Source organism: Scleropages formosus, chromosome 9 (assembly GCF_900964775.1).
Source record: "Scleropages formosus chromosome 9, fSclFor1.1, whole genome shotgun sequence".
Taxonomy (NCBI): domain Eukaryota; kingdom Metazoa; phylum Chordata; class Actinopteri; order Osteoglossiformes; family Osteoglossidae; genus Scleropages; species Scleropages formosus.
Genome location: NC_041814.1, coordinates 17212818 through 17231661, shown reverse-complemented (window position 1 = coordinate 17231661; position 18844 = coordinate 17212818). Strand labels below are relative to the sequence as shown.

The window sequence follows — 18844 nt, the reverse complement described above, 5'->3', positions numbered from 1 at the left end:
CAGTTATGTTCCAGTGAGAGTCCCACCTGAGCACAATTGTTCTTTCTGATGCTTAGCGCGACGTACTTTTACTGGTCTCCATGTCATTTATTGCAGATTTCATTTGATTTCACGCAATACGTCTGATCCTTCGTGTAATGGGGATACTTTGCTCCATGAAATCACCACGTTGACCTTGATCCTGTTGTGAGGGGATCAAATTTACATTATTTCTTACAAAAAATAAAATTCCTAGACAAAAAAGATGTCACCTAAAATCAATTAAAATGCCAATATAAAATGTATTTAATATTTTTATGTTTTGTTGTTTAAAAATGTAGTATATTTCTGGCCTGTCTTTTAATATCATATTTTCAGTCAATACCCACTTGTCTGAGGTTTGGATTTTTCCTGATATTTTGAACTGAAAACAACTACGATCTTCTGTGTCGAACCCCATACTAACAACACCTGAAAGCTTTGTCTTTTAAAGTCTCTTTGTTTCTACTTTTGTCTTATTTATATCTTACGGTGTTTCATAGAAAGCTGTTATTTCTGGACAGTTTGCGTTTCAGACTGGTTCTTTTTCCGGGGAAGTGCTTCACCTGTGAGTGTCGTGTTTTCCTCTTCTGGAATTACAACACTTTGCTGCAAAAATGGCTTCTTTTCTGCAGCATGTGTGAACCATAGTGTGTGATTTATGTGGTTTTGAAACGTTCCCTGACACTTATTTTACACTGAGCTCTTGCTGATGCTATTGCACTAGTCATCCAAGGTGAGTGCAGGGTTTGTGAAATAACAGGCGGGCAGTTGGTAGCATATCAGTTAGAGCTGCTGCCGTTGGACCCAAAGGTTGCAGGTTTGATTCCCACCTCCAGCTCTTGTACCGTTGAGCAAAGTACTTACCTTAAATTTCTCCAAGAAAATTACCCAGCTGTGTGAAGGGGTAAATAATTGTGAAGTAGCTTAACATTGTATGTTGATTTGGAGGAAAGTGTCAGCTAAATAAATAAATGTAAGCACGAGTACCCAAGTGGAAACATACAGCGGCACTGAAAAGAAAGCTGGAAGCAGTTTCTAAAGACCAGTCTTTCAATGTTTTAACTTTGAAATAATACAATTTTTTTTCTTTAATTAACGATTTGTAGCGGGAGTGCAGCGGCGTAGCGGGTTTGACCGGGACCTGCTCCGTGGTGGGTCTGGGGTTCGAGTCCTGGTACCTTGTGATGGACTGGAATCCTGTCCAGGGTGTGTCCCCTCCAGCCTCGTGCCCTGTGTTGCCAGGTTATGCTCCATGACCCTGCTCGGGACAAGTGGTTGTACACATTGTGTGTGTGTGTAAGTAATAATTTGTATTGCCCACACTTCTTAATGACAGATTCCACCAATACCATTTTTGTTCCAGTGAGCAAAGTAGCCTGAAAGCCTCACACCAACTGGGATAGGTGGTGTTGTACTGGTCAGAACTGCTGCCTTTGGACCCAGAGGTTACAGGTCTGAATCCCACTTCCACCTTCAGCAAGGTTCTTACTGTAAAACTGCTCATCTGAATAAATGGGTAAATAGCTGTAGGTGGCGAAATGCATTAATGCAATATATATGTGAACTGACTGGCACCACAACTGAATTGTTCCTTTGAAAAAGCTGCCACTGATGAGATGACATGAGAGTAAATGTGACTGGAGTTCTTGTAACTCCTTTTCCATCCAATGTGGAAATAAAATGGCTGCATAAAGGGAAAAAATGCCAATGTTCTGAATCATAAGTCCGTTGCATTCAAAAGGGATGTGTATTTTCACTAGTTACTTCTACAGTTTTGCAGGATCTTCTTACATGAGGACTGAGTGGAGTTTAATGCATTAAAATCTGTACCACTCAACTATACAAGACTTCTTTTTATTTTGATGATTTTCTTTTAATTTTATCTCATTGACTGGAAAGTACTGACAGTACTGGTTAAATTCTTGCGTTTCAACAGCAGAAATTGCTTTACCGAGTATATTGAGGTACACGCCGAACGTATTGTGCTACATGCCTTGTAAAGACATTATATTCGAAGGAATCCAGTAACTGGACAGGAAATTCAACACCGGAAAATTAAAAAAAAAACATAAACATGATCAATGAAAAAGTTATAGAGTACATTAAACATTGGATTCATTAGTCAGGTCCACTAAACTGATAATCAACAAGTAAAAACTGTTTAAAAAGGGTTTTAAAATGCTGTGGAGAAAACACAGAATAAACTTTTTTCAGATCTTAAAAATTGACTTTTTAATAGCTGTGATTAGCAGAAGACTGTTATCTACGTAATGAGCAGAAACAAACATAAATAACTGGACACAATAGCAATAAATAGAAATAAAATTCAAAGGAACCAAAATTGTTTTCTAATTGTTTTTCAAAATCTTTTAAAAAGATTTTTACATGTTTAAGAACATATTTAAAATCACATTTACTTGTTTGTTTAAAAACTTTTCAACTATGTTTACACATCTTTATCGTTTTAAATCTAGGTAGGTGGCTAATGTAGTGAACATGTAATTTAAATTGCTTTAGAGGCAAAGCGTTTTGCTGTTTCAAGCTCAGACTCATTTTATTCATTTATGTCATTAGCTTCAGATGTTTGATCCAAAAAAAGTATTTTATATAATATATATAAGCAATTAACAATGTAACTAAATCCATTGTTGTTATAGATTTTAATGGTTTTTAACCAGCTCAGTTGTAATAGTACAATAAAATTTAAGTAAAAATGCTAAATGTAATGTTTGCCGTTAAGATTTAGCTTTGAATATCAAACCTTTACCACATAAAGACTTCAGTGACATTCAAAATAAGTTTAAAGTTAAGCATAAAATTATTTGAAGGTTTTGGTTAAAGAATGCTTCAATATCTGTTCGGTTTTTGAATCTGCTGGGAAGCCTTTCCACCGCACCACGCGTTCAGATGCGATACCTTAAAAACATGGAAAGAGCTAATGGTGTGAATCAAACCGGAAGCGAGCTGGGATAAAAACCTGTCATTACAGCATTATACTGCTGATGAAAAAACCACTAGATTAAACGAGACGAGACGCACTGTGGCATCCCTAGGACACTTAAACCCTAAATAAATTTAAACCATGGGTGGCTTTCATATACTTTATTTGTATTACAGCATGTAGCACATGCGAAAGAGGACTTTACATCACAACGGTAAAATGTACTTACCGGCACCGGTGTAAGTCAAATAGTCTACTTTCACAATACAAGTAGAACAGCTCTCCTGGCAGTAAGTCTGGCACACTGTGAATTAATTTGTTTTGGGTGTGTGTGAAAATAACGATAGCTATGTTTTTCCCATGGCAATTTGTCAAAATGTTAGGTTAGTGTGACTCAATGAAAAAAGACATCGTTGGGAAAAAGATTAAACTGGGTCTAATGGTTTTTAAAACTACCAATAAATACATAAATAGATAAGAAATCATCCAACTGAAAATGAATTTTAACAATGAAAAATCAAAGTAGCCACTATTTATTTAAGACACTTAACTTAGAATTTATCAATTTATTGTACTTAAAATTATGAGCGTGAATGAACATACACGATGTTGATCGTATGTCTATGAAGACTTTCAGGTTACCCAATTTTAATGAAAAAATTCATCATAGAGTAGAAGAAAAAAGAGCCATGACTGTTGCTGGTCTGCGAAACAGTTGTCAAGAGGAGGTCCCATAATTTAGACCACAGTTCTCATTTTAACAGTTTATCAGTGTGTAGCGGTTAAGGACATGGTCTTGTAACCTAAAGTAGCTGGATCAAGTCCCAGGAGAGGGCCTGTTTTAATACTCTTCATTAAAGTACTTACCCTCAATTGTTCCATTTAAAAAAATGTACAAAGGGATAAAAGGCACTCTGGACAAAGGCAGTAAGCATCAAAACACAAGGTTAAGTCAGAAAGTGTTTGCAATAACTTGCTTATGATCAGATGTTTAATATTATGGATACTTTTTGACTTTCCCATTGTAGTAGAAGTAAGTAGTAGGTAGTAGTGATAATGGTACCTACCAGTGCTGGCAGTAGTAACAATATGGCAAATGTAGATGTGAGACCAGCACTGACAAACATATTAGGCATCTTCCTGCCATGCGATGTAGATGGCAGTTGACTGTCTAGCAGCTGTTGGACCTGCCGGCACTGACTGAGCAATATGGTGCACGGCGCTGTTCTACCTGTAATGTGAAATGATAGATCCATCAGCGTATCACTGAATACATTACTTGTTTTCAACGTGGGCAAATGCCTGTATTGAGAACTCCTCCTCCTACTTCTGCTGCTGCTGCTAATAATAATAATAAGAAGAAGAAAAATAACAATTGCCATACCATTCTGAAAGAAGACGATGGTATTTTACTTCTAGTGAATATGTGGGCAAAAGTGATTTTTGGGAAATATGATTTACTACCAAGTGCCTGATCGATTACTGCACACAGTACATGAATTGAGCATTAGGATGCACTTCGCAATCAATAAACAACGAATCGGTGAGTGGTGTTCAGCACGGCAATTTTTAATAGGAAATTCTTAGAACTGCGTGACATGCATACTCCTACGGTAGTTGAACGTAATTTTTTTCTGTATATTTTAGACACATACGCCTCTAGTTAGCCTCGGGAAGGCTTTGAAGCAGAACGAGGTCGTGTTCCACACGAAGGTTTTGTTTCCATGCCGTCTCATCGCAACGACGCTTCTTTGCCGTTTACCCCAAACGACGTGTTTATTGGGCGAGCGCCGAGTTTACAATTTGAGTTTGGTTCATCCCATTGATTATTGCTCCTCGCTGTAATCCACGTACATCGCGAACAAGAAAAACACAGAGAGAATCAGGTTTGAAACATAACGGCAAGGACTCCGGAACTCCCCGTTTCCTTGGAAGCGTGATCACTTATCCCAACAGTGAAGGACGGAATATCCCAAAGGAAGAATAGAGTAACTGAGTTCAGCAACACAACAGCAAAGGCAACAAAGTTCTTTTGGTCCTTTCTTAGTGTCCTCTCCATTGGTGGTTGTACACGTTGGAGGAATTATTATTAAAATCAAATGCAAGACTATAATACTTCAAACGACGATGCAGAAATGCTAGACACAAGAGAATCGAGTCGTTTCCATGAATGACATTTGCGTTCAGCTAAATGGCACAATAAAAGGCAGAACATTCTTGAGTTAGATGTGTGGCCCTCGCTGTGACATCACCTTTTTTTTTTTTCTCTCCCCCCCCCCCCCCATCGCAGTGTGTTCAAACCCAGACAGGACTTTCATACGGTGGTATATTTTACAGTTGACAGTAAAAGAGTGCATCAAACAAAAAAAAAAAAAGTACACATAAAGGAAATGTTAACAAGATATAAAGGTGCATGCAAAATGAGAATCTTCTTCATCTTTTTTTGTTCTTTCATTTCTCCGTGCAGCCAGATGGCAAAATAGCAGCTCTGCAGTCTTCTTGCTCAGCTGTCTTTTGATGGACATTCTGCCGTTACGTTTCGAGGAGGCCGTGTGTTTGCAAAAATCCCGTTTGTGACAAAGCGAGCCTTTTTCGGTAAGACGATGGAGGAGACTGCGTGTTTTGTACAAATGTTTCTGTCGGGATACGATGGTTTCGTTTTATTGAATACGTCCCTTCTTGTAATCACACTTTTTTTTTTTTCTGTTGCTTTCTGCCAGGTTGCTCTGTTGTACATAGCGATATACTTACACATATTTCTTTCATCGACGTGTGAAATTCGTTTCAACGTCACGGGTAATTCTGAGTCACAATGACATACGAAGAGGATATATACAACATGGTCGAATAATGGGGAAATGGGAAAAACACAGTTACCAACCAGGACACCATTTTTTTAGGTCTGTTTTACATTTTTGGTTGAAATGATTTTAATATGCTAGCATCTTATCCTAATATTGTCTTTGTCTTCAATGGTGAAGAATTCCGATCAAAGTTTTCCTTCTTTTAATACTTTAGGGAATTTTCAAACGTCGGGAGGTGTGGCTGTAATGCCCCAACATTTGTTCTCCCTGAAAGAAATCATAGAGTAACAATTTATTAAACTACAGAGCAACCTGGCTTTAAGGGACTGCATTTATTTATTTAGTTGCTTTCACTTAACTTTGTCTGATAATATATTAATGTATGCTTATTAGCATTCATTTGATTTCATCTTACAAAGGAAGCCATACTCATGCATTACAAAGCAACCTTAAATTTTTGGTACTGACTGCAGGGCTTTAGTGGCAAATCCATGGGGCGTTACTTTGAATTAATAAACATAAAACTGACTGTTAAAATGAAAAAAAAAAAAAGAAAAAAAAAAAACTATAGCAAAAATGTAGGATGTTAAATTCAGCCATATTTCACTGATTTTCTAAGCAATCGCTTGATGCGAGAGAAAATGTAGGAAAAGGAAAATCTCACAGACAACGCATCACAACTGTAAACGTGATGAAAAATAAAACTCATTTAAAACAAAGCATTTTATTCACACAAATTTAATAGGATATGTAACAACCGTTTGGTCCATAAATATTTAAGGTGAAATAGCTTCTCTACACCATCTTTATCAAGAAACAAGTAAACATGGACAATCTTGTTAGAACAATTACTGTACTATAAACACAAAGATCAATATATAAGATTCTCGAATTAACCAGCTAGATCTCAAAGAGTGCACAACTGCTTTCTACGACATCGCTGTCCCCTTTTAACAGGATATACCATAAAAAGATCTCCAGAAATTAAGAAGTAAAATGGTACAAAACTAGTGAGGCATTAAAAGAACGTGTTGACAAATAACATACGTATCCTGAATTTCACAAACTTTGCTCCAAGTTATAGCATAAGGCACATCGTAGAACTGAGATAGGCATCTACTTTATGAAGCAGATCTATTAGTACCATTTTGTTCTACAAAAGAACAAATTTTGACACTTACAATGAAATGTTTTATCCCCCAGCATGGACTCTGTTAAACCTTCAGCCAGAAGAAACATGTTTTTGGTCTGTTCAGTGGCAAGTGTCCATAACGGAAATACAGCATGTCCAAAAGGGCGAAAATGGGGAGGGTCGTTCTTTTTTCGTTTTCTTTTTTTTTTTTTTCCGTTTTTGTCAGCTGGCCGGCTCCACGCACATTTTCAAGTTCTCCAGTGTCACTGCACGTCCCGCACTCGAAGAGCGAAGAGCGTGTCAACCTTGTCTTAATCTTTGTGTTATTGTGTTATTAAAACTAACACCCTGAGCAACATGATAATAATGCACTTTCGACTGGGCAGTGTCCTGTCTGAACGAAAGACTGATATCACCGGCAATCTGAATCCGGACAAATTCGCCACCGTTTTTCTTTTTTTTTTCCCCCCACGTAACGAGGCCTACAAACGAAGAAAAGTGCACAACTGTGGAAACAATCGAAACAACGCCCGCCTTTTCTCTCGTTTTTCTCTTCTGGAAGCTAACGCGTTCGGTCGTAATTATGCAAAATGATTTTGGTCGCAGCTCAACTGCATCGTGTATCGATGTGACTGCTGAACAATTACCACTGTACAGATGAATCTGAATCTCTTTCTACTGAAGGAAAAAAAAAAAAAAATTGTTACGTGAGGTTTGCAACCCACCTGGCATTTGAGCTTAAAATTAAGAACGGGTACAGAGAATAAAGGAGCCTAAAGATTTTCATTGCAAACTGAGGTCACCGAGAGAGTTTGCCTTGCACTCTGCACTTACCTACTGTTACCTTATACAATTTAAAACCGCTGAAATAGATATATGAATGTGCGTATATGCAGAAGAGAGCTATAAATAAGGGATGTGTAATATTCATAGCTCTCAATAATCTCTGAAAGCCCAATCCTTAACCGAGACCGAAAATAACACGGAAGTCTCTTTCTCTAAGTTACAACGTATTTGCAATTTACATTACCGTATTACCGTATTTTTACGACAGTGATATAGCGCGTAATAATTTCGGGCCTTTAAGATAAACAGTGGACTACACGATTCCATCAGGAGCGAAGGAAGTAATCCAAAACTTTGTGCTCTCTGCATTCTATTTTCATCCATATTTAATGCAAATCCAGCGACAAAGTGTGTCATTTCGGGGTAGAGCAGGGGTGAAGTTACCCTTCCTAAAAATAAGTACCAGTAATGTCAAACTTCCAGATTTATGGACACAAAACAAACCACTGAATATGTTGACTGTGAACTCAGCTGCCAAGCGGTTGGAAATGCTACACACCAATATTTGTGTTTGTAATGTCTGTTTATTTGCTCTCACAAGATCTGTCCATGACTGTAGAAAAGAAAAAAAGAAAACGAAAAAAAGAAAAAAAAAAAAAAAGCAAAGAGAAAGGAAGCGTTAGAAAAGGTTCGTCAGGGTGGTTTGCGAGGGACTCCCGGATTCGTGGCTGTCCAGGCTAGAGCTCACTGACGTCACTACAGTGATAGAGGGATTGGTCAGGTCTGTTAGTGTGGTCGCGGTGCTGGGCGGGGTGCGAGCGCCGCTGTCGGACGAGGGCGGAGGAAGCGAGGTGCCATCTGCCTTATCAACACCCCCATTCTCCTGTCGCAAAACGTTCCTTCTGAATTTGGCTCTTGCGTTTTGGAACCAAACCTGCAAACCAATTTCCAACGGCTTTACTTCTGTTTTGTCCCATTCTGTTGGATTTTTTTTTTCTTTCTTTCTTTCTTTACCTCTTCCTTATTTGTATCAAATTTACACCACAGCTCAAACTTAAAACACTTGATTCCGACCACGTGTGAACAAACAGTGTCTAGTTCACAGTTAACTGCAAACACAAAATGCGGTGCTGGTGCCGACCCTCTCTCGCCGCATCTTTTTTCTTCGAGAGAATACAGGATCGAAGGACGAAAGAAACCTTCTTAAAGAGAGAACGTTGCCTCCACCGGGACAAAGGCCACTACAAACAGCACGTAGAACCCTGACCCTATCCTTCCGGCTCGTGCTTTTCTCCGGAACGGCTGGCAGCGCTAAGCTCCTCGCAGCAATTTACCCGTTCGTACAGCTGGGTCATTCTTACCGGAGCGACTCAGGTTAAGTACCTTGCTCAAGGGTACCGCAGCAGGACGAGGGATCCAAGCCCGGGCCCTTCGAGCGCAACGTGGCAGCTTTAGCCATTACGCCCCCTGCTGCCCCGCAACATCCTCAACTAGAAATAGCTTTGCTGCCTTTGCCGTTTTCCCTGCGGTCCCGGTAGCACCTCGAAGGGAGGGGCTGCTCCTCCGAGCAATTTCCGAAGCCCTTCTGACATCACGAGAACAGGCAGTGGACGAGACACGTCGGTAAACTCGAGCTATTCACCTCGTTCGCTCTTAAGTCTCCTGCCTGAAAGCTGTGACCTCAGATTCGCTTCTCGCTCTCTGGACGGAAAAACAACGAACGCTCCAGCAAACAAATGAAGGGTGAGGTCAATGACGTGGAATGAAAGGGTAACGCGTCCTTACCTGAAGAACTCTTTTGGTGAGGCCAGTTTTCTGCGCGAGCTGCTTTAAGTCCTTTGCGTCAGGATTATGGTTGATGGCAAAGTAGGACTTCATGGTGCGAAGCTGATGATGTTTGAAGGACGTGCGCATACGTTTCGTCTTCTGAGACGGGGGGTAAGGCTGCTGGTCCCGGTCCAGGTGATCGGCTTCGTTTTCGTTACAGCCTGAGGAGAGGTGACAAAGGAAGCGCTTCAGCCGTGAAAGCAGATGTCGCGTCGAGGAATGCTGCCGGTGAGCTCCAGGAGCCGCTCGCCTTCCTCCCCCCCAACACGTAACGCGGTGACGAACGAGGTTTTCGAGTGTGTGAAAATGATTCTGCAACTCTTTGTTCGAAAGAAAAATAAAAAGTGATTTTTTTCGCAGGGTCACCTTTACGTTAAACCCGGTAATATCTGTCCGTCATCGTCACAAGCGATCACTTTGGTCTGAAGTTCACTCACTACTGTCTACTTGTCTTAGGTACAACCAAGACTGCTTTTCCAATGAAGTTCCCCATCAACCACATGATGCAAGAAATTCCAGTCTATCCCAGCGTTTAAACAAATATTTACAGTACACACTTGCAATATACCAGAACCACGACTATTATAGCTCTGCGTTTCACTCCTGTCATTTATGTAACACTGGATACAGTACAACTCTTTGCCTGAAATGATACTTTGCAATAATTTCTCTCTGCCTTTTAACTGCTGTTTTTGCCTCTCACCTCATACACAAGCAGCCAGAAGGTATTTTTCGACCGTTTTAAAACTCATTTCTATTTTAATAATCTTTTTCCGACATCGTGCTGCGGTGATTTATTTACAGAGGCCATGCAAAGTAAAAACACGTTCGAGAAGATACTGTTTCGTCATGTTCATTTCTTATTCGTTTATTACTGTCTGGTGAATACAGTTTATGTTGTCGTGAAACTGCAATTTAAGTCTTTAAAATTGCTTCTTTCTTAAATAAAGGAGCATAAATGGATAGCCGCTCTTATATATGGGATATAGCTTTATGTTAAAGGTGTTAATTCCAGTCATGTATCAGAGTGGTTAAAAGTTGCAATAAGCATTCAGAATAATGCGCCCTGACTCCGAAATGGGCTGTGAGAAATTCTTAGGGCCTCCACAATATAACCTAGAGTGGATTTAAAAACATCCTCCTTTCAAAGATGTATAACTAAAACGGCGCAACTGTCGGACAACTGCAGAAACAGATGTGTTTTAATATCATTTGGCAACTGTACTGCGAGAAGATGTTCCGTGGACAGGATGTAAGACTAAAGACATAATGACACGCACATTCAGTTTAGACGTTACTGAACACATTTTAATTTATACCTAACAGTTTTAACTCCTATAAAACTTATGTAGCTTACACCGGAAACCTTGCCTGCTCCATATATATCATATACAAGCAGCCACATGTCTACACGGTCTGATGTACACATCGAAACAAAGCATTCTTTGTAAAGCGCCAGCTGGAAATTTGCAAAGTAATAATTAATTTAATTGTGGAAAAGTACAACAGTTTACTGTGCACGTGCAAAATATAGGGATATACAGGGCATAGAAGACAAGAACATTAGAATGATGCACTACGTAGCTAAAATGTTAATAATAGCTTAATAATAGCATGTGCCATTTGGGGAAGACAGTACTGGGCCTGGCTTTAATCAACACTAAAACTTATGAATTGCCTTCCCTGATTTTATTTCTATGGTTTTAAATCAAAATGACATCATTTGAAATCTGCTTGCCTTTTGTGGGTGGTCGCTGTTACCGCGGTTTCTGGATATAAACATTCTAGCGTGAATGTAATAGTATAAATATTTCAGCTATTGAATTAAAGTAAAACTGGAAAGAAAAAGAAGAAAAAAGACCCATTAGGAACAGATGTATTTTTAAGGTTTCTGGGCCATGCGCTCTGTAAAGAACTTTAAACCCATGGCATCAACAACACTGCATCGGTGACAATGCAAAGTTGCTGAAACAGCTGTGAAGCCCACCAAAGAGAGGCGCAACGATTCACTCTTAATTCTGTACGTCACACATGGCCGAAGCGCACGCATGAGGCAACGAGGAGCCCCAAAGCGCTGGCTCTGCGTTCATACATCCCGTACGGTTCCGAAAATCCAAGGCTACTCTCGGACATGCTTACATGCATTTTGCACGTTCACGTTTAAAATACTCCGGCCGTACTCTTTCACGACTTTTTAAACTACCGCTAATCATTGCAACAGTGATTTTGAGATCATTCGGTAAACTGACTAATTCCGGGCTTCTTTGCGCACTATGTGTTTCTAGAGAATTGTACGAACAAAGTGCGTATAGTGTTCAGCACCTCTGCTTCCCTCACCGTGATGCTGAGTTTCAGCAGCACTGTCCTCAGAGCCACAGCTCACCAGCCTGGAGCTGGGAAAGGAAGCAAGTCTTTTCCCTGCTGTCACTGTGGGTTTATTGTTTACTTAGCCCAAATTATTATGTAATGTGTGCTTTGTGTACATTCATTGCAAAGGTCTTTGTTTTAAACACTGACGATATATAAAATGACCACCAGGGGTCTCCAAATCTTCGTCTTAAAATTAAATTAAATTAATTGCAGATTGCGGAGGACAGCAAGTTCATGATTAACATTTCAGATTGTTTTAAAATAAAACAGATTTCTCTGCACCATTTACTTATAACGCAACGGGTCTCCAAGCAAAGAAGAATGTGTTCACAGAGAGCCTTTTAACGCCATCGCAGTGGTAAATATAATCATGTAAACAGTCGGTATGGCTACATTTTTACTCTTTCATATGTGTACATAAGTAAGTGTAAGAGCACATATATTTACTACTAGACTGTTTGCGAGTAAACAGGGTGAAATCAATCGAGGTTTAAATGTGCCGCTTTCACACTTGTGTAAATAAATATACAGCATTTCATGTAACTGATATTTCTTTTTAGTCGGATGTCGAGAGGGCTTGAATTTACTGTTTTTTATATATAATATTATACTGTAAATGAGTGTCTTCGATTAAAACATCAAATGAATTCTGAAAAAGAAGAATTAATTAAATCCTGAGTAAAAAGCGCACGTAGTCTGCGTTGAAATATTTTAAATATATTTCCGTCGCTCCCGTTCTTCCTCTTCATTCTTCCTTTATTATAATTTATGATGCGCGTTGAGTAATAGATGCCGTTACAGTGACAGGGCAGCATATTGAAATAATACACTCTATGGCACGCATTTAAATCAGTCTTGGCTTGTTAACTAATCATGAAACAGAAATTATATATATATATCGCGCGCCAATTGCAGGAGGATATCGCAGGTGTGCGGAGAGTGAATTTAGGGTTCATACGAAAGGTGACAATGGAAGAACGAAAGAGGTGAAAGGTCCTTTTGCAGGCCTCCTCTGCTACAGACTGCGCGCGTTCCCGAGAAGCGCGGTCCCCTCTGTCGCCTCCAATTAACACAGCGCAATTAACGGGCGCGTTCACGGCGTTCCCCTCCGTTCGGGGAGCGTGCGCGACCACACACACACACACGCGTGACGTGTAAATGAAACTTTTGCATGTAGGCGCGTGCATTTTCATGCGAAAGTTGTACGCGCGCGCGCGCGCGCAAGCTGCAAACCCGGTTTTGAGTTATTCTCTCAACAATGAATGAACGTATGTCATCATAACAGTAACAGCCGCATTACAATAAACTGACCGTCGACATGATGATGAAGGTTTTCGTTCCGTTTGTTCTCATTTTTCCTCTGACTGTTGGGAGAAGTGCGAGAAACTAAGTTTCGACGCGCAGACACAGAGCTCGTGGCAAACAGTAAGCAGTAGCCGAGATTACAAGGTTTCTTTGCCGCGGTTTTACATTTACACGATTTACATCATCATCATCATCATCATCATGTATTCATTTAGCATCAGACGCTGTTCTCCAAGCGACGTACATCTCAGAGAAAATAGTGTAACAGTCAGTGTGTTCATTACATCAACAGGAAGAGACACTTTGATGCAGCAGACGCGTGATTCTGAAGTAGTTTGTTTCTCCTTCCCACCATACAATATAAGCGCGACTGACGCGTGTATATAATAATATATTCATAATATAGTCTATTTATATGTTCCCTAGGACGTTAGGGGTTGCAGGCCTAACTGCGTTCTTCAAGCACAGACTAACCATCACGATGAGCCAAAAATCACAACCCGCCCGGCCTAACGCATATTAACAGGCGACGCACAATAAAACGCACTATTATTAATCACGGAAGCGTAATCCAGAATTATTATTATTATTATTCTACATGATGATTTTGCCGACTAGTCTACGCCGTCCAGTCCAGCGCGACTCACTTCGCAAACTCAGGTTCCCACACGTGATGTAGTATACAGCAGCAGGCTATATTATATTATATTATATTCTTATTATTCATTGTACCAGCCGTTGAGTTCAGGGGAAGCGCCTCGACCCTGGCGGGATTCGAACCAACAACCGGCGGCACTCACCGGAGCTGTAAGAGCCCATGTCCACCCCCATGGCGGGGCTCTTCCTCTTCCGCGGCCGTCCTTTCTGCACCGTGCCCGTGCCGTTGAAGTAGGGAAGCCCCACGGCGCCCGCGCCGCCCTTAGCGCCCAGCTCGGGGTAGCCGAGCTGCGGCCGGAAGTCCCCCTGGAGCAGGGCCTCGAAGTGCGCCCTGCAGTACACCGCGCTGTCCTTCATGCCGAAGTGGTCGCCCGTGGTGAGCGTCCGGCCGCACGTGCTGCACGTGAAGCAGCCCAGGTGGTAGACGGAGTCGCGCGCGCGCATCACCATCTCCGAGGCCGAGATGCCCAGGTGGCAGCGCGCGCACCTCTGCACGGAGAACCTTCTGGAACAGGAAACACTGTTTACAATGACATGATTTAAGAAGTTAAAAAAATAAAAATTAAAAAAAAAAAGAGAGAAAAAAACAACCGCGGTGCACAGGAAGGCAGGTTAACGTTACAGAATAAACGACAACTGTCCCCCGTTTGGCCTAAATTTACTGAAAAAAAAAAAAACTGTCTCCCTCATTGTTCCAAAAAAAAGTCTTTTAATTTACTTTATTTTCTGCAATAATAATATATACCGGTAACACACTCAAAACACAGGACACAATATACAATACATAATATACATAATATATCTGTACATACAGTATTCAAAAGTACAGTCCTGAAATTTGATAAATATAAAACAAATAAAAAAAATATAAATATAAATATATATGGCATAAATTTGGTCACTTTGCGTTTACATTTTGGATTATAAAACTCTTCCGGAGATGCTTCTTGGAAATAGTGGCCTTTAGAAATAATTTCCTTGTATCGCGACTAAATAATAAAAAAAAATAGCGCTTTGTTGTATCCTGACATAACGATGTGCTTTAATTGAACATCCAATCACTTAACACAGAGCCGTGTGTGTTTTTTTCTTTTTATTTCCATTCGAAAAAAATAACAGGTTAGAAGGCCATTCACTGGTCCCCACTCTAAATTGAGAATACTCTATAAACGGTAAAGCAACGGTAAAGACAATTGAATTGCCTTTGATTGCAAAAGCGTCCCTGTACAAAGGAGCGGAATTAAAAGAGAGTAAAAGAAAATGAAATGAAATAAAGCCCTTACCTGTAATAGTCCTCTTTGCAGTAAATGCTGCCATCCTTCGCGAAACAAGTGAGCTCCGACTCCAGGGCCAGTTTACATTCGCAGCACTTGAGGCACCTGAGGTGCCACTGCTTGTCCACGGCCAGTAAATAGTACCTGTCGGAAATTTTACCCCCGCATCCAGCGCACAGGGCGGGCTTCTCCTGGCTCATCGAGGCCATACCCTGTAACAGAGTACAGGCACAAGGACACAAGGACAAGGAGGAGCCCTTAGCGAGGGGCCTCACTCGCTACACGTCGTCCGTGTGACACAATGAAGGCTTTTCATGTGGCTCCAGTTAAATGAATGTGCTCAGGGAACGGACATCACATCATACATCCGTCCAATTTAATCGTTAAGCTACTCGGAGTACAATGGTGATAAATACGAACATTATTTTACGTGACAATTATAAATTCCATGTATTGACATTTTAGTTTTATTTTATTTCTTTTCTTTTCTTTTTTTCCGTGCCCTCACGCAAAGGAACTGGCTTTACTTCCAGTAACTTATATTGAAAAGCCACAGATTTTTTTTTTTTACATTAAAATGAACAGCAAACACAGGTATGTTATTCCATCGTTTTTTTTTATAATAATTCGTGAACGATTAGACGAGCGCACCACTCCTGAAACAACTGTTATTGCTACTGCGCTAAGGTCCAAACCGAAACAATTTAAAGAAACGCCAAATCATGTCCTTCAGTGTGAATTATTCCAAAACAAATACTTACGTGCGTATATAATTATGGTTCATCGAATAAACTTAGCTTGATATTTTTCAGCTCGTTTTTTTTAAAAGAATTTAAAGTTTTTCAACTGCGTGAAGTCTAATGTTTCACATATATATACGTATACAGAAATACTGTATATTTTTTTTTACAGTGCTCCACATTCCACGTATTGCTCCCATCTTAAAGTGAACTTTTTTCTACGCACTTCACATCGTAGCTACGCTTCCCGCCCTAACCTAACAGACGATATTGCGAAGAAGAGCAGTGATTTCTTCTTAGTATAAATGACGGCTCGCGTTACCGTGTCCCGTCCGTTCACGTGCACGCCCTTCCCCAGGCGCGCCTCCGTCTTGGACCTCCTCTCCATCTCCTCCATGATCCCTTGGATGTGATCGCCGGAGATGCCGTGGAAAAGCATGGTGGCCGCAGGACGCAACGTGCAACTGCTCCCCTCCGCCGCGCGACCCACAACTTCCATATACACATGCAGAGCCCCCCCCGTCCCGCCCTCCAGCCTCGTGCAGCACGGCAACCGGCAGCCCGCAGTCCTTAGATCATCCGAGCAGGGCGGCAGGAGCGGGGGATCCACGCAGATGCAGACGCGGGGCCTCCGTGCATGTGCCGCCGGGCGGAGCGAGCGCTATAGGGCAGTGGGGCGGAGAGAAATGGCATGAGTTACTTTCCACCGGGCGCGCCACGCACTCTGCTCCAGCACTGGGTGGGTGTAGTCCGGATGATGGTGAGGCGACCAAAGCAAGAGAAGAGGAAGAGCAGCTGCTGCTCCTGCTGCTGCTGCTGCTGCTGCTGCTGCGTCTCCTCGCTGGGCTCCAGCTGCTTTAGGGTCAGCTCGGGGACTGGCGTCGGGTGCGCGCTCCGCTCCGCTCCGCTCCTCTGCGTTCCTCTGCGTTCCTCTGCGTTCCCCTCCTCTCGGCAGCGCTCTGTCCTATTTGTGAGCGGAGCAGCAGCCTGCCCAGTTTGGGTAATTTGGTAGGAGGAGTTCTCCCTCCCTGGATTGCCACTGATTTCCATTCAACCAACAAAGACCTGTCATTCTCTCTCTGCGCCCCCCCCCAGCCCACCACCACCCACCCCCGTGCTGGGCAGTGCAAACAGACATAGACTTTGGTATTGACATATTTGATTCTTTTTAACTTAATTTTCATGCAAGGCTCCATGTTCCTACTGTAAAAGTGATATTACCTCTTATTACAAATCAGCTATGATTTTCAGTAAAATAAGCGCAACTTAAGTGTAGAAGAGCTAAAATTTTTCCCCCCATTTTATTATGACTTTTACAAGAGCGGAGAGCCAATAATCATCATCATCTTTTTGAAAAAAAAATTTCTTTTCATCGTGCTCCGATTGACATTTCTCAGGGGGGGTGGGGGATAATGACACTTTAGAGGCAGTTTAAATACGGTTGTAAATGCATATAATTTACGTCCCCTGTCATAAGCAGAGCCAATATGTCCAACTTAATGAAATTGCCCAGCTGTAGGCGACTTGTAAGCGCGTGTATGTTTCCACCACAGTCCACTTTTAAAGTAGTTTCTATTCAAGGGTGACGAATTTTATTAGTATTCATTCATTCATTCATTCATTCATTCATTCATTCTGCGTTGGCACTGAAATTTGATTAAGAATCTTGGCAAAAAAAGACATAAAGGTGACATTAAATCTCTACATAACACATACGAAATACGAGACACCATATATGTATTGGGATACTAAAATATGTCTGTAGGCACATATAAATATCCACGTATGTTTTGCCTCCTGGCCCTGTCATGCAGTGTGTTTTTAAAGCTCCCCAAACGTGCTCTGACCACAGGAGCACCGTGTGTGTGAGACCCCTCCTAGGAAAAGGACATAATGACATATGCTGATGCCAGGTTACAAGTGCGCATTATCTAAATTAATTCCAATCAAGGGAAATAAACAGCGATTGTCCATTTTCTGGTCACTTGTGGTCTAACAGCAGGGCTGCTATCTATATAATTGGGCCTTTCTAAAGACACATTGACGACCCCCCACCCCCCACCCCCAACTTAAATCGTTAAGTCCAGTCCATGGCATCAGACACTAGAAATAACATAATGGCGCGGAACATTTGCTGTTCACCTAATTAAGTCAAAATGATCTGTATTTAAACAGGATATAATTAAATTTCCAATATATCCGGTCGATTGGTAGTTAGTTTTTTCTTTTTTTTTAAGAAAATAGCATAGAAGTTCCTACGAACCTTCATCTAAGTATTACAAAATTATTTTTTACATAAACATTTCTCGTGCAAATAGATATTTGAATTATTTAAAACGAAATAATGGGGGGAAATGAAGGTATATCATCACTACATCCGTTCTGGGGGTGTTTTTACAGAAATGATCTATAATGCATCTCTCTATAGGGGCTTTAGCGAAGTGAAGGTTTTCTGTTTTTATCCTCATTATAACTGGTGTGCGATGAGGATGCAGGTGCAAAAATGCATCTTTACCTAAGATTTCTATTCAGTTTTTTTTTTTCTTTTGTAGTTATTTATTGTGTAATTGTTACTATAACGTTAGATGTAGCTGAATAACGTCCAATGCAGCCATCAGTAATAAGCAAACTGGAATCCTGTGCATTTTTACATATGGAAAAAAATGTAATAACTGTACAACAATGTCTTCCTATTGCCAAATAACTGGATCTACGCCAGCGTGTGCATACAGCAAATCTACTAAAATACATCCGTTATTTTGTATTTACATTTAAAAATTAAGCCTACATTTATTATTTAAAAATGAATTCCTTCCTCGGGTTTATGATTCAAATGGTCAGTCGATTAAAAACGGTCAACGGTCAGTCGGAAAAAAAAAAATGGCTGTGATTTTTTTTTTCGTGAAATATAAGTTATAAAATCTGCCTGAACTGCCCATTAACTGACGAAGTAAAACACATGTTTAAATGGATTTCTGCTATAATTT

At 40.8% G+C, this 18844-nt stretch overlaps 1 protein-coding gene across 3 annotated transcripts; it reads right to left on the bottom strand.

The window, feature by feature from the left end:
• Window positions 1–5905: 5905 nt before the first annotated feature.
• On the bottom strand, window positions 5906–16811 carry lhx9 (LIM homeobox 9). 3 transcript variants are annotated; one of them, XM_029254552.1, is made up of 5 exons: window positions 16180–16811; window positions 15127–15329; window positions 13987–14348; window positions 9470–9672; window positions 5906–6033 (listed from the first exon to the last, which is right to left on the bottom strand). In XM_029254552.1, exons 1-5 carry the CDS (start codon window positions 16354–16356, stop codon window positions 5977–5979), a joined length of 1002 nt encoding a protein of 333 aa, XP_029110385.1. In that variant the 5' UTR covers window positions 16357–16811; the 3' UTR covers window positions 5906–5976. The 3 variants fall into 3 exon arrangements, with proteins under 3 accessions (XP_029110385.1, XP_029110383.1, XP_029110384.1); XM_029254550.1 differs by lacking the exon at window positions 5906–6033 and adding an exon at window positions 7353–8618; XM_029254551.1 differs by lacking the exon at window positions 5906–6033 and adding an exon at window positions 8331–8618 and having other exon boundaries at window positions 13987–14345.
• Window positions 16812–18844: the final 2033 nt, after the last annotated feature.

Excerpts from the sequence above, each read along its gene's own strand:
- lhx9 (XM_029254550.1), bottom strand. The coding sequence starts at position 16,356 with ATGGAAGTTGTGGGTCGCGCGGCGGAGGGGAGCAGTTGCACGTTGCGT. Across the intron at positions 15,330-16,179 it reads ACGTGAACGGACGGGACACG|GGTATGGCCTCGATGAGCCA; the intron begins GTAACGCGAGCC and ends ACTCTGTTACAG. Across the intron at positions 8,619-9,469 it reads TCACCAAAAGAGTTCTTCAG|GTTTGGTTCCAAAACGCAAG; the intron begins GTAAGGACGCGT and ends ATTGGTTTGCAG.